The following is a 12,763-nucleotide window of genomic DNA, read 5'->3' as shown; positions in this document are numbered from 1 at the left end:
TCTGGGGTTCACTGCCTGTCCCGGGTGCGGTGAGGCCGGTCGCTTCCTAATTCCTGCAGCAGCCCGGGGCCTGTGGACTCTGCTCTGCAAAACCTGTGCGCTAGCGGAGCTGGCGGGGCTGCAGGGCGCCGGGACAGGGTGCCTCCACGCCCCCTCGCGGACCGGCCGACGACGGAGGAGGCCGTGCCGATTTAGTGCTGGGCGTTTTTCCGAACCTGGGGTTTAGCGCCCCCCCCCCCCGACACACACACACACACAACGCCCCGTCAAGGGGGTCCGGGCGATCAGCCTCATTTTACAGATGCAAACGCCGAGGGTCGGAGGAGCGCAGCGGGGCTTGCCGGCCAAGTGGAAAGCCCCGAGTGGAGGCAATGGCCGGGTTGGCCCTCTCGTCGAGGAGGCTGGAGGGCTGCAGCGCCTGGGGCGCACACCCAGCCCCTCGCCCTCCCGACGCCCGAGGGGTCGGCCGGCAGCCCGGAGGCCCGGCAGCGCGCAGGTGCCCGGCGGAGCGCGCGCGGGGCGCAGGGCTGCAGCGGCGGCCGAGGCGCAGCGCGCACCCCCGCTCCCCTGCGCGCGTGCAGACCGCAGGGCGCCGGGCTGCAGCAGCCGGGCAGGGGCGCACCGCCCGCCCGAGCCAGCGCGTGTGCGCGCCGGGCTGCTGCCGACACGGGCTGGCGGCGCCCCCGGGCGCGCCCCGGCGCCGCCCCGCGCCTTACCGTAGCTGCTCCCCGGTGACCAGGACCTCAGCCATGCGCTCCAGCTCCCTTTGCTGCGCCCCGCCGCTCCCGCCCGTGCTGCCGTCGCTGCCGCCGCTGCCCCCGCTGCCGCCCTCCATGCTCGCGCCGCGTCGCTCCCACTGTCTTCCTTAGCCGCCGCGGGTTTGGGTGTTAAATCAGCCTGCCCCTACGGAGGCCTCCCCCGCCATCTTTGTTAGGGGCAGGCCGGCGGCTCAGCCGCGATTGGCTGCGGAGGGAATCCCGGTGGGTGGGCTGGAGCGCGAGGCTGGTCCGCCCCTGGGACTCGGGCTTCGGGGGCGGCGGCTGGAGCCCCGCGTGGCCGGGGGCGGGGCCGAGGGAGCAAAATATAAACATGTGGGCGGGGCTCCGGGGCTGCGGGGCGGGTGCTGCGGGCCCCGGCGGCCACCTGCCCGGGGCCGTCCCCTCCGAGCGCGCGGCGGGGCCTTGCGGACAGGCCAGGAGGTGACAGGCGTAAAGGTGTTGCTATCATCCTGTCTGTGCTCCAAATGGCCCGAGTAAAAACACGAGCAAAATAGCTAAATAGTGAGCACTGGAGGATCCACACGTCACCGCAGCGGTGGGTGAAATTAGGCATTCTCGTCCCCATCCCCCTGCACCAGAGGCAGCTTCCTAACCTCAGAGCGTAATCAATAAAGAACGCGGGCCTGGGAATCAGGCAGACCTGGGATCCGGCTCCGCGCCTGTAATTTCCTACCAAAATGTGCTTCATCTTCATTTTCTTCTTTTGCAAAATAAAGATAATTGTGGCTGCCACTTGTTGACATCTACTGCATTAGAGTAAAGGGGTATCTGTGTGTTGAGGTTTTATGCAGCTTTTAACAATTTTTGCATATATATATACGTCTCTGCACCTTTACAGGTATATGGGATTTTTTTTTCTTTTAGTGAAAACTATATGGAAAGACAATCTTTTAATTGCAGATTTGTTGTAAGTCTACAGAATAAAAAATGAAAATGGGAGGGCTGTGGAGAAACAAATGATTTTCTTTGTATATTTTATACCAATTCTACTCAAAACTGTTTATACCCACTCTCCTTCAGGCTTATTGTATTTTATTGTTGTGTTTTCTTCTTGTCATTTGTTTTTAAAGATCACCGTAGCCTTTTCCAACATTCTACAAGATCATTACTTAAAATTTACAACAATTCATTGAGCATTTATTGTGTGCTTTATATGTTGTTAAGCACTTTATATTATTTACTTTATCCTCACAAAAACCCTGAGAGTTGGGTATTATTATTGTCAACATACAATTGGAAAATCTTAAACATGCAAAGGTGAAGTGATCTGCCTAGATTTCACACCTAGAAAGTCCGTTAGGCAGCCCTTGAGCCCTAGGTCTGGAGACTCTCAAGGTTATGCTCAACCATACTCCAGAAAGAGAACAATTGTCCAACTCTCTTATAAATTCGACGATAGCAATTAGGCAATTCTTTCACAAGAGAAATTATCTAACTTTTATAACTTTTAAAATAAACCATGGCAAAAGTGTAGAGCAAGCAAGACATAGTTCAAAATGAATGTTATTCTAAGAGCTTCATTCTGTATAATATATAAAAATCATTTAACAGGGCGGCCCAGGTGGCTCAGCGGTTTAGCGCTGCCTTCAGCCCAGGGGTTGATCCTGGAGTCCCGGGATTGAGTCCCTCTCCCTCTGCCTGTGTCTCTGCCTTTCTCTCTCCTGTGTCTCTCATGAATAAATAAATAAAATATTTTAAAAAATCATTTAACAGAAGTAGAGGTCCCAGAATTAATGAGCTTAACAGCTGGCTGTCACTTACGTTTTAATTGTATAACATAGAATGTGCTGCTTACCTTCTCAGAGCCTCCATCTCCTGACAGGAATAATAATTCCTACCTTATATGGATGTTGTGTGGCTTAATAACATTGTGTGAAGCTTTCATGTACATAATATGTGTTTAAAAGTTCTCTTTAATATCTTTACTGCTTTTATTTTTTTAAATATTTTATTTATTTATTCATGATAGACATAGGGAGAGAGAGAGAGAGATGCAGAGACAGAAGCAGGCTCCGTGCAGGGAGTCCCATGCAGAACTCGATCCTGGGTCTCCAGGATCACACCCTGGGCCAAAGGCAGGCACTAAACCGCTGAGCCACCCAGGGATCCCTCTTTACTGGTTTTAATAAGAAGAAAAGGAAGGAGGAGGAGGAGGAAAAAGAGGAGGAAAGAGAAGAAGGAGAAGAAATTCTTGTCAGATACTTTCCAGGAGGAGTTTTTGGTGCAAGGTAAAACACCTTTTCTCACATTATCTCTAATTTTTAAATTATTAGTAGGCCTTGAAAATGAAGGAAGGAGAAGTACAGACCTGGCCACCCTAAATCTCTCTTTTATTTGATGATTTTAAGCTTTTTGAAAGTGCAGAATGAAAAAATTAAGGTATTACAAATTCTTCATTATCTATCGCTCAACATTTTTATTCAAAAGCTCTGGCTATGTATTGTAAATCATCACTACTCTTGATTGTCTTTTTTTCTTCCTTTAAATCTAGTTGTGTTTTTTGTTTGTTTACTTATGATAGTCACACACAGAGAGAGGCAGAGACATAGGCAGAGGGAGAAGCAGGCTCCATGCACCGGGAGCCCGACGTGGGATTCGATCCCGGGTCTCCAGGATCGCGCCCCAGGCCAAAGGCAGGCGCTAAACCGCTGCGCCACCCAGGGATCCCTAGTTGTGTTTTTCATTTACATTTAGGCAACTTTCTTTATCTGAAAAATGAAAAGAAATGGTTTTTGCAAAATACTTTCTTGTTTAATAGTTTATGATAAAAAACATGATAAAACCTTTTATCATGAAAGTTTATGATTTTAAAAAAGCACCTCAACATAAGGAAAAAAAATTCAAGTCAGGAAAAGACCTAGTACTGCTCCAGTGAGAAAGAGCAGAATTTAATTCTCTTGCTTGATGAGAAGGGTTTTCTGTGTGTGTACATGTGAATGGGAAGTGAAGACTGGTTTGCTGTCATTGTTTCAACCTACCTTTCTTTTTTTTTTTTTTTGTAAATTTATTTTTTATTGGTGTTCAATTTGCCAACATATGCAATAACACCCAGTGCTCTTCCCATCAAGTGTCCCCCTCAGTGCCCATCACCCAGTCACCCCCAGCCCCCTCCCACCTCCCCTTCCTCCACCCCTAGTTCGTCTCCCAGAGTTAGGAGTCTCTCATGTTCTGTCTCCCTTTCAACCTTTCTTTTGACATATGAGACACACCATGCTCTACTGGGTCAGAAGACAGATCCTTTTTCCTAAATTAGGGCAAGATTGTTCTGACTCCTGAGGACATGTGAGCACCCATGCTGAGTCCATGAGCTCAGGAGCAACTGTCCCAGAATAGATCATGGTCTATAGGTGTTGCTGGTTGAAGGATGGGCACTGACATGGTGATTAAACCGAGTATGAAGATCTTAAAAGGGCTGAAAATTCTAACAGATCTCAGGTTGATCCCTGGCTCCGCTGGGGCAAGTTCATTATCATCTCTAATTTCTGCTCTCTTTTGTAAAATCAAGACCATACTACTAATCCCATTGGGTTTTGGGAAGGACTGAATAAAATTTAATGAGCACACTTGTTACAAGTGGAAACTATTAAATGTAAGCCTTTTTCTTCTAGCTTGCCCTACTCACCTGCTTCATGCCTTCTGGCTGTTTTGGCGATCTGAAGCCAGCGCTGCTCAAACTTTTGGTAGATGAAGACCAGGTGTTTTTGTGATGTATGCGTGCATGTGTTTTCAATCCATTGAAGATTGACATTTTGATAAAGTATAATAGAAATGAAATTTTTAAATGGACAAAACACAGACCAAATGTGTTATTGTTGTGGTCAACAGATAGCAAATTGTCAAATTGGTATAAATATCTCTCTCAATGTCTGTCTCTATGTCTCTCAATATTGGTAATGGTCACCCATTGGCCGACTGAACTTTTAGTAGTACTGGTTAAGAGTAAGCAGCAACATGAGAAGATGAACTTGAATAAAGTGTGTGAAAGAATATTGTCAACTCTGAAGCTTCATAACACAGTAGCTATGGATATTGTTATTGCCTCTTTGTATACACCAATATTGTTCCCATCTGATCTTAAAGGTGAACTCAAACCCCACCTTCTCTGTGATGACTTCTTGGCCTCCCTCAAGCGATGTGTTGTTCTTCCCTATGCCTTCTCATGACATCATAGGGTTTCCATTGCTTTTTAACCGTTAATAGGAGTCTCTATCTATTCCTCAGCTGCCATGATTTTTATTCTCTGTGAATAGAAGCAAAGTGATGATTTAATAATAGCCTGTCCAGATATTTCTGTCAATAGATCCTTTAAGAAGGGAAAAATAAATGTAAAGGGAGAGGAAAAATAAAATGTCCATGTGTCATCATTCACATCCATTTTTAATATTTTTGTCGTGTTTGATTCATCTTTTTTGTAGTGACAGAAATCAAACATTATCAAGAAATGTGAGATCCTCTTGTCCTACAATCCCAATCCTGCTTAACTCCCAAGAAGTTCTTTTTTTTAATCTAAATTCAATTAGCCAATATTTGGTACCTCATTAGTTTCAGATGTAGTGTTCAATAAATTTACCAGTTGCGTATAACACCCAGTGCTCATCACTTCATGTGCCCTCCTTAATGTCCATCACCCAGTTACCCCATCCCCCCCCCACCTTCCCTCCAGCAACCCTGTTTGTTTCCTATAGTTAAGAGTCTCCATGATTTTTCCCTGAGGAGGAGAGGTTATTAAGGGTGTAAGGGCAGTGAAAATACAATACTTTGGTATATACTGTCACCTACTGGTTGATTTTGCAAAGACACTAAATGACGGTAAGTCTCCTATGAGTCCAGGACCATCTTCAAGAAGGCACTTTTGGAAATTTAGATGGTTTGTCACAGTATTAGGAATGCTAGTGGCTTTTAGTGAGCAGGAACTAGAAATCCTCATTTTCTCATTTTCCTGGGACAGCAGTTCATAAAGAATTGTCCAGCTGTCAGAGTCTGTCCTCGAAGCAGCAGGAGAGAAGGGACTTTCGAGAGCCAGCTGCCCGATTATTTTCTTTCCCCTCCCTCTCTCCCGCCCCATATCTCTCTTCACCCCTCTCCTGCCTTTGCTTGTGCAGCCAAGACGGAGCCGTAGGCGGCCACTCAGTCCCCATCCATCTCCTCCTCGTCCTCCGTCCTCCGGGGCCTTACCCTCAGCGCCCTCCTGTGCGGTGCAGGATCTGATTTTCTGGAAAGATGTGAAGAAGACTGGGTTTGTCTCTGACACCACACTGATCATGCTGCTCTCCCCCTGGCAGCTTTCAGTGTCATCAGTGTGGTTTCTTACTTCGTCCTGGCTCTTCTGTCACCATCAGCTTCAGGCTGTACAAGTCTGTCATCCAAGGTATACAGAAATCAGAAGAGGGCCATCCATTCAAAGCCTACCTGGATGTAGACATTGCTGTGTCCTCAGAAGCTTTCCATAATCACGTGAATGCTGCCATGGTGCACACCAACAGGGCCCTGAAACTCATTATTCGTCTCTTTCTGGTGGAAGATTTGGTTGACTCCTTGAAGCTGAATGTTTTCGTGTGGCTAATGACCTACGTTGGTGCCGTTTTCAATGGAATCACCCTTCTGATTCTTGCCGAACTGCTCATTTTCAGTGTCCCCATTGACTGTGAGAAGTACAAGACCCAGATTGATCACTATGTTGGCATTGCCCGCGATCAGACCAAGTCAATTGTTGAAAAGATACAAGCAAAACTCCCTGGAATTGAAAAAAAAAAAAAAAAAGGCGGAATAAGTATATGGGAACCAGAAATGCAACAGTTACTAAAACACCACTTAATAGTTATAACGTTATTACGTGTACTCTGAAGGAACTGCATTCCAAGCTTCTTTTTCTTAATTTGGTGTTTTCTCCCCTCCTTTCCCTTTACCCTCAGTATCAAGCACAAGAATTGTTGCACTAAAAAAGGAACTGATATCTTAGAACCCAAAAGAATAAAGAGAGAGTCAAATTAATAGGCTAAATCAGTACCTTAATGATGGTGGAGCTTTTACTTGTAGCTTGAAAGGGGAGAGATTGGAGGTCAAAGAGAAAATGAAAGATAAAGCTCTGCTCTTGGACTCTGCTGTCCAGTTCTCAAGGACTAGTCTTATGCAGCTTCCTATCAGAGTTTTACCTTTATTTTTAAGTTAAGAAATAATGATTAACTTATGAGGAAATTATCTGAGGACAAGAGTGGGATTCCTTCCTGTGGGTTTTTTGGCAGCCTTCTGATCCCATCTTCCTGCCCCACAATGTGAGCAGCTATTCCTACAATTTCTCTTCTTCACGTAATGATAGAACTTCCAACTGTATGAATAACCTGTAGACAATAGTGAGAGTTATTGATTCCTGGAATGCCATCTAGGAACCAAGGATGGACATGGAAGGTGGGGCTGGGATGACCCTCCCCTCCCACTCACCCCTAGGAAAGGAAAATCTCTGCCATTTGGGAGGGTGGTGTCTGTGTCATTTCTTGTGGGCACCAGTTCTGAGCTTTAGTTTGAGGACTCATTCCTGAGTGTGCTTTTTCCTCCCTCTTCCCTGCCCACCTCACCTCGAGTTTAATAAATATGGTTATACTTTTCTTATTATGAAATACATGTCTGTAACTGCTGTAAAAAAAAAAAAGAATTGTCCTAAATCCTGTCTTTCCCAGGTCCTATGGGATATTCTTGTAGTTCAAAAACCTGTTTGCTGTTATCTGAGTTTAGAACCTAATTTGGTTTTACACAGAAACACAAGATCTTTTTTGCACAATTTTAATATAATTCTGACTTGTCTGGAAATGCAATTACTATGTACACTGAGAAAAAATTGTAGTTTGCTCAGAACTTTACCAAGAAATGTTCATCATTAGATAAAATTGTTTCATTTGTCATTTATGTGGTAAACACGCTACAAGTACACCACACCTTTTTCAGTCTGCATTTGTTAGCGATTCCATGTGTGGTGATTCTATGTGTGTTTGTATAGCAATATATTATTTAACCAAATTTTAGAGTGCCAAATATAAAAAAAGAAGTGATGGCAATGCTCAGTAAACTACTGTCTTCTGTTGTTCTAAAACTATTCATTATAAATAGTTGTGAACATCTGATCACCTCACTAGACCTTCTTCAGTCACTTAAATATTAAAATACATTTTATCTTGTTATAGATGATTTTCTTCCTTATACTCCAGTGTAAGGACATCATATTGATTTTTTTTTATGTACACCAAAAGCTTATATTGAGAACACTGGTGGATTTTGTTGTTTTTTGTTTGTTTGTTTTTTGTTTTTTTAAAGATTTATTTATTTATTTATTTATTTATTAATGATAGAGAGAGAGAGAGAGAGAGAGAGAGGCAGAGACACAGGCAGAGGGAGAAGCAGGCTCCATGCAGGGAGCCTGACGTGGGACTCGATCCCGGGACTTCAGGATCAGGCCCTGGGCCAAAGGCAGGCGCTAAACCGCTGAGCCACCCAGGGATCCCCTACTGGTGGATTTTGAATGAAGGAATGCCATGATCTGACTTACATTATTACAAAGATGACTTAAGATAACATACAGGATGCCCGGTTCTGTGCTTGATTCAGTAAATATTTTAACCAGTATTCCATCTCTTTTTCAGGGCAAAACAGGCCCAGTCTGTGAAACATGATACAATACCACCATCTAGTGGGCAAAATCCTGACTGTTTTATAAGCAAAGCTTCAAAAGTTTAAGAATGTACAGTTTAAAAACTACTGTATTTCCTATAGAATCAAATACATCTTGGTGTGAATCAGAAATTCCTTACCTGAAATTATTTTAAGTAAAAACAAAGTAATATAGTTTCCAAGACACTACTTAATTTCATTTCTCCTATCAAATGGAATTATTTTGTTATTTTATTATTATTCCCTGAGACTACATCCTTAGGGAAATAATTCTTTCTTCCTTTCTTTCCAACTTAAGTAGGCTCCATGCATGCCCAACCCAATATGGGGCTTGAACTCAGAAACCTGAGATTGAGAGTCCCATGGCTCTACTGACTGAGTCAGGCAGGAACCCCAAGGAGGTATTTCTTTCAAGGCTTACACTTCATTTTTTAGCTGAGTTTCTAAAGTCACTGATGAAGTCCAGGGCAGGCTGCCCCCAAGTATGCCACTTGGGCTTACTGATAATTTTGAATTGAAGTTAACACAAGAAACAGCTGGTATAAGAAGGCCTCTCTGACCCTCCTTTGACTCCTTGAAAACAGGAAATAAATCTGCCTTGTGAACGGTACCCTCCCTGCACCAGGAGATAGAGAGATCCATCCCCATATCACCAGAGAGGGAATTTAGAGTTGAGAACACTGTATAAATAAACCCTATCACTTCTTTACTAATTTACTACCCCGTGCCCAAACTTGATTATGTCAATTGTCTTGTCTAAGAGGTACAAAAAACTGCCTGCTTTAGTCACTTTGAGTCTCATATTTCTATGAGCTCTCATATGTATGAATTAAATTTGTTTCTCTCTTGTGAATCTCTTATGTCAATTTAATTGTTAGACAAGCCAAAGAACCTAGAAGGGAAGAAAGGAAAACTTTTCCCTCCATACATCACACTCTCCCTGGGTGATCTCATTTATAGGCACCCTTGGAATCACTGTATATCTAAAAGCTTTATCTTTTAGCTCCTAGTCAGACCTTGATCCCAACTCCAAGATCTAAATCCGATTTCAAGACATATCCTCCCTTGTGTATTCTCACCTTAATCACCACAAATCAAATCCAGTACTCATCATATCTCACCCCAAATCTATTCCTACCCTTCCTACAACATGTCGTAAATAAGAGGAAATGCAGTTGCTCCCACAGAAACCTAGAATTCATCTTTGATTCATTCCCCTCTTCTTATTCCTCATGTCTAATCAAATAGCTACTATTGTCCATTGTATCTCAAAAATTACTTCGCAAACCCAGCCACCTTCATCACTCACTCACATGGGCTCTTAGAGACAAAAGAGAAAAAGAGAAAAGGAGAAAGAGAGGAAGAAAGATGTTAGGTAATCACACAGTAAACAAAATTGCAACTTACTTAAAATCTAAAAATGAGAAGTACCTGCTGCCATGACAGTATATATTAGAGAGGCTTTGCCTAATCAGGGAGGTCATGAAAGATTTCCGAGAAGTGATTATTGACCTGGAGCCATACCCACTAGCCACATGTAGCTTTTTAAATTTAAATTAACTAAAATCAGATGAAATTTAAAATTCGATTCCTAATTTACATTATCCATATTTCAATACTCAAAAGCCACGTGTGGTTGGTAGCTAATATGTTGGACTGTGCAAATACAGAATATTTTCAGCATCTCAGAAAATTCTACCCACAGTGTTCAGTGAGAGAACTAACAGGTGCTAACCAAACAAAAAAGGAAGTGAAGAAAGAACATGCCAGGCAAACAGATCCCCAAATGGCAGGAGGCATGATGGAGCGAGTAAAGACCTCACAGAGAGCCCGCGTGCCCCAATGCTACAAGGAGGCATCAAAAATGAATTATTGGGACTTCATCAAGATAAGAAGCTTCTGCACAGAAAAGAAACAGTCAGCGAAACTAAAAGACAACCTACAGAATGGGAGAAGATATTTGCAAATGACATATCAGATAAAGGGCTAGTTTCCAAGATCTATAAAGAACTTATTAAACTCAACAGCAAAGAAACAAACAATCCAATCATGAAATGGGCAAAAGACATGAACAGAAATCTCACAGAGGAAGACACAGACATGGCCAACAAGCACATGAGAAAATGCTCCTCATCACTTGCCATCAGGGAAATACAAATCAAAACCACCAGTGAGAATGGGGAAAATTAACAAGGCAGGAAACCACAAATGTTGGAGAGGAGGTGGAGAAAGGGGAACCCTCCTGCACTGTTGTTGGGAATGTGAACTGGTGCAGCCACTCTGGAAAACTGTGTGAAGGTTCCTCAAAGAGTTAAAAATAGACCTGCCCTACGACCCAGCAATTGCACTGCTGGGGATTTACCCCAAAGATACAGATGCAGTGAAACGCCAGGACACCTGCACCCCGATGTTTCTAGCAGCAATGTCCACAATAGCCAAACTGTGGAAGGAGCCTCGGTGTCCATTGAAAGATGAATGGATAAAGAAGCTGTGGTCTATGTATACAATGGAATATTCCTCAGCCATTAGAAACGACAAATACCCATCATTTGCTTCGACGTGGAAGGACTTGGAGGGTATTATGCTGAGTGAAATAAGTCAATCAGAAAAGGACAAACATTATATGGTCTTATTCATTTGAGGAATATAAAAATTAGTGAAAGGGAATAAAAGGGAAAGGAGAGAAAATGAGTGAAAATATCAGCGAGGGTGACAGAACATGAGAGACACCTAACTCTGGGAAATGAACAAGGGGTGGTGGAAGGGGAGGTGGGGGGGGTTGGGGTGACTGGGTGACGGGCACTGAGGGGGGCACTTGGCGGGATGAGCATTGGGTGTTTGTTATATGTTGGCAAATTGAACTCCAATAAAAATTTTTTTTTAAAAAAAAGGAGGCATCAAAGAAGAAGGAAAGCAGCAGGAGAGGCAGGATAGGATGTATCTTCTAAAGTGTTGGAGGAGGGACGCCTGGGTGGCTCAGTAGTTAAGCATCTGCCTTCAGCTCAGGGGCTCAGGGCGTGATCCTGGAGTTCCGGGGATCAGGATGGAGACCCACAGTGGGCTCTCGGCATGGAGCCCGCTTCTCCCTCTGCCCATGTCTCTGCCTACTCTCTGTGTCTCTCATGAATAAATAAATAAAATCTTAAAAAAAAAAAAAAAGCCCTGGAGGAAAAAAGCCAACCAAACATAATAAATCCAATGAAGGATGGTGAAAGACAATAAGAAACAACAAAAAAACTCAGTAGGTAGAGAGGGAAATAAAGATGCTGAGATGACGTTAAATATATTAGATCTAAATTAGGATCCTATGTACTAGAGGCTGTGTTAACCTGCTTACAGAAAAAATACTACATTCAGCAAGCAGATGCAGTGAACAGACCGGTGAATTCAGTGGGTGAATGAGGGGAACCATCCTTGCAACTTTAAGTCTTTGAAGGTCGAATTAATTTCTCCCAGGCATGTGGTACAGTTTTTAACTTCTGTGATACTATACTTAATTTCTATGACAGTTTCAGGGCTTGTATTTTGCCTTCTCTACTTCGATAATTCTGATTCCATGAGTGAAGGAGCTTATTTGAGAGGTTGCAACTAAATATATCATTAAAAATAGGAATGACAAAAAAAAAATAGGAATGACATTTGGGAAACAGGGAAATGATCTTTGACCTCTGGTTGACCATTATTTGTGAATTATCCCTTACCTCTCTGAAAATATTAATTTTATGTATCATAAAGTCGTGGGATTTTTCACTCCATTACCTGTTTCCTTTGGTTTTAACTCTTTTATCTGGTGACCTTTTATAGCTCCTTTTTATGTCATTGGTCATACATAAATGGTGATTTTTTTTTTACTTTATTTTTATAAGTGGTGATTCTTGGTTGTCTCTCTTCTTCGTATTTGAGAATCAATGTTCACCATTTGTTCACCATCTGTTTTGCATGCCCTACCTCCAGAAATTTGAGGGAAGGAGTAAGACCATCCTTGAGCTTGAGTAGGGAGTTCTGCTGGTGGTTTGTCTTCTGGGAGTTGCTGTTCCCAACTCCTGGAATTCATTAGCCCCCGGGCATTTCCTTGCCTTTCCATGACCATTTCACACACTGTTTCAGCCCATGGACAGAGCTGCTTCTATCTTAGTATGGGTGGACATGAGGGAGCTACCAGCTTCAATAATCAATCACCCCAATACCTACCCCAGAGCCACCCCTCACTTCTTGTATCTAGGCTTGATGCTCCCCTAAGCCTTTCTACACTTAGACTCATTGATGGTTAACATTTTGCCCCACTTTTTCTACCATTTTCTTTGTCAATGTATCTAATGTATATT

The 12,763-nt window shown here is 43.3% G+C and overlaps 2 protein-coding genes across 2 annotated transcripts in view; one reads left to right on the top strand and one right to left on the bottom strand.

Annotated features, from left to right (window-relative positions):
• The window catches only part of DEPTOR (DEP domain containing MTOR interacting protein), a 133,755-nt gene extending 132,728 nt beyond the window's left edge, over positions 1 to 1,027 (bottom strand). Inside the window, exon 1 of the mRNA XM_025450362.3 lies at positions 717 to 1,027. Within this exon, the coding sequence (XP_025306147.1) occupies positions 717 to 835 (119 nt within the window). The 5' untranslated portion in view covers positions 836 to 1,027. The remainder of the gene's footprint in view (positions 1 to 716) is intronic.
• A 5,060-nt stretch (positions 1,028 to 6,087) lies between these two features.
• Positions 6,088 to 7,428, top strand: LOC112662050 (reticulon-3-like). Its single transcript, XM_025450365.3, has one exon. It carries the CDS (start codon positions 6,246 to 6,248, stop codon positions 6,621 to 6,623), a length of 378 nt encoding a protein of 125 aa, XP_025306150.3. The 5' UTR covers positions 6,088 to 6,245; the 3' UTR covers positions 6,624 to 7,428.
• Positions 7,429 to 12,763: the final 5,335 nt, after the last annotated feature.

Source organism: Canis lupus, chromosome 13, assembly GCF_003254725.2.
Source record: "Canis lupus dingo isolate Sandy chromosome 13, ASM325472v2, whole genome shotgun sequence".
NCBI classification, from domain to species: domain Eukaryota; kingdom Metazoa; phylum Chordata; class Mammalia; order Carnivora; family Canidae; genus Canis; species Canis lupus.
Note: the sequence above shows the minus strand (reverse complement) of the source record. Positions and strands in the feature narration are given on the sequence as shown.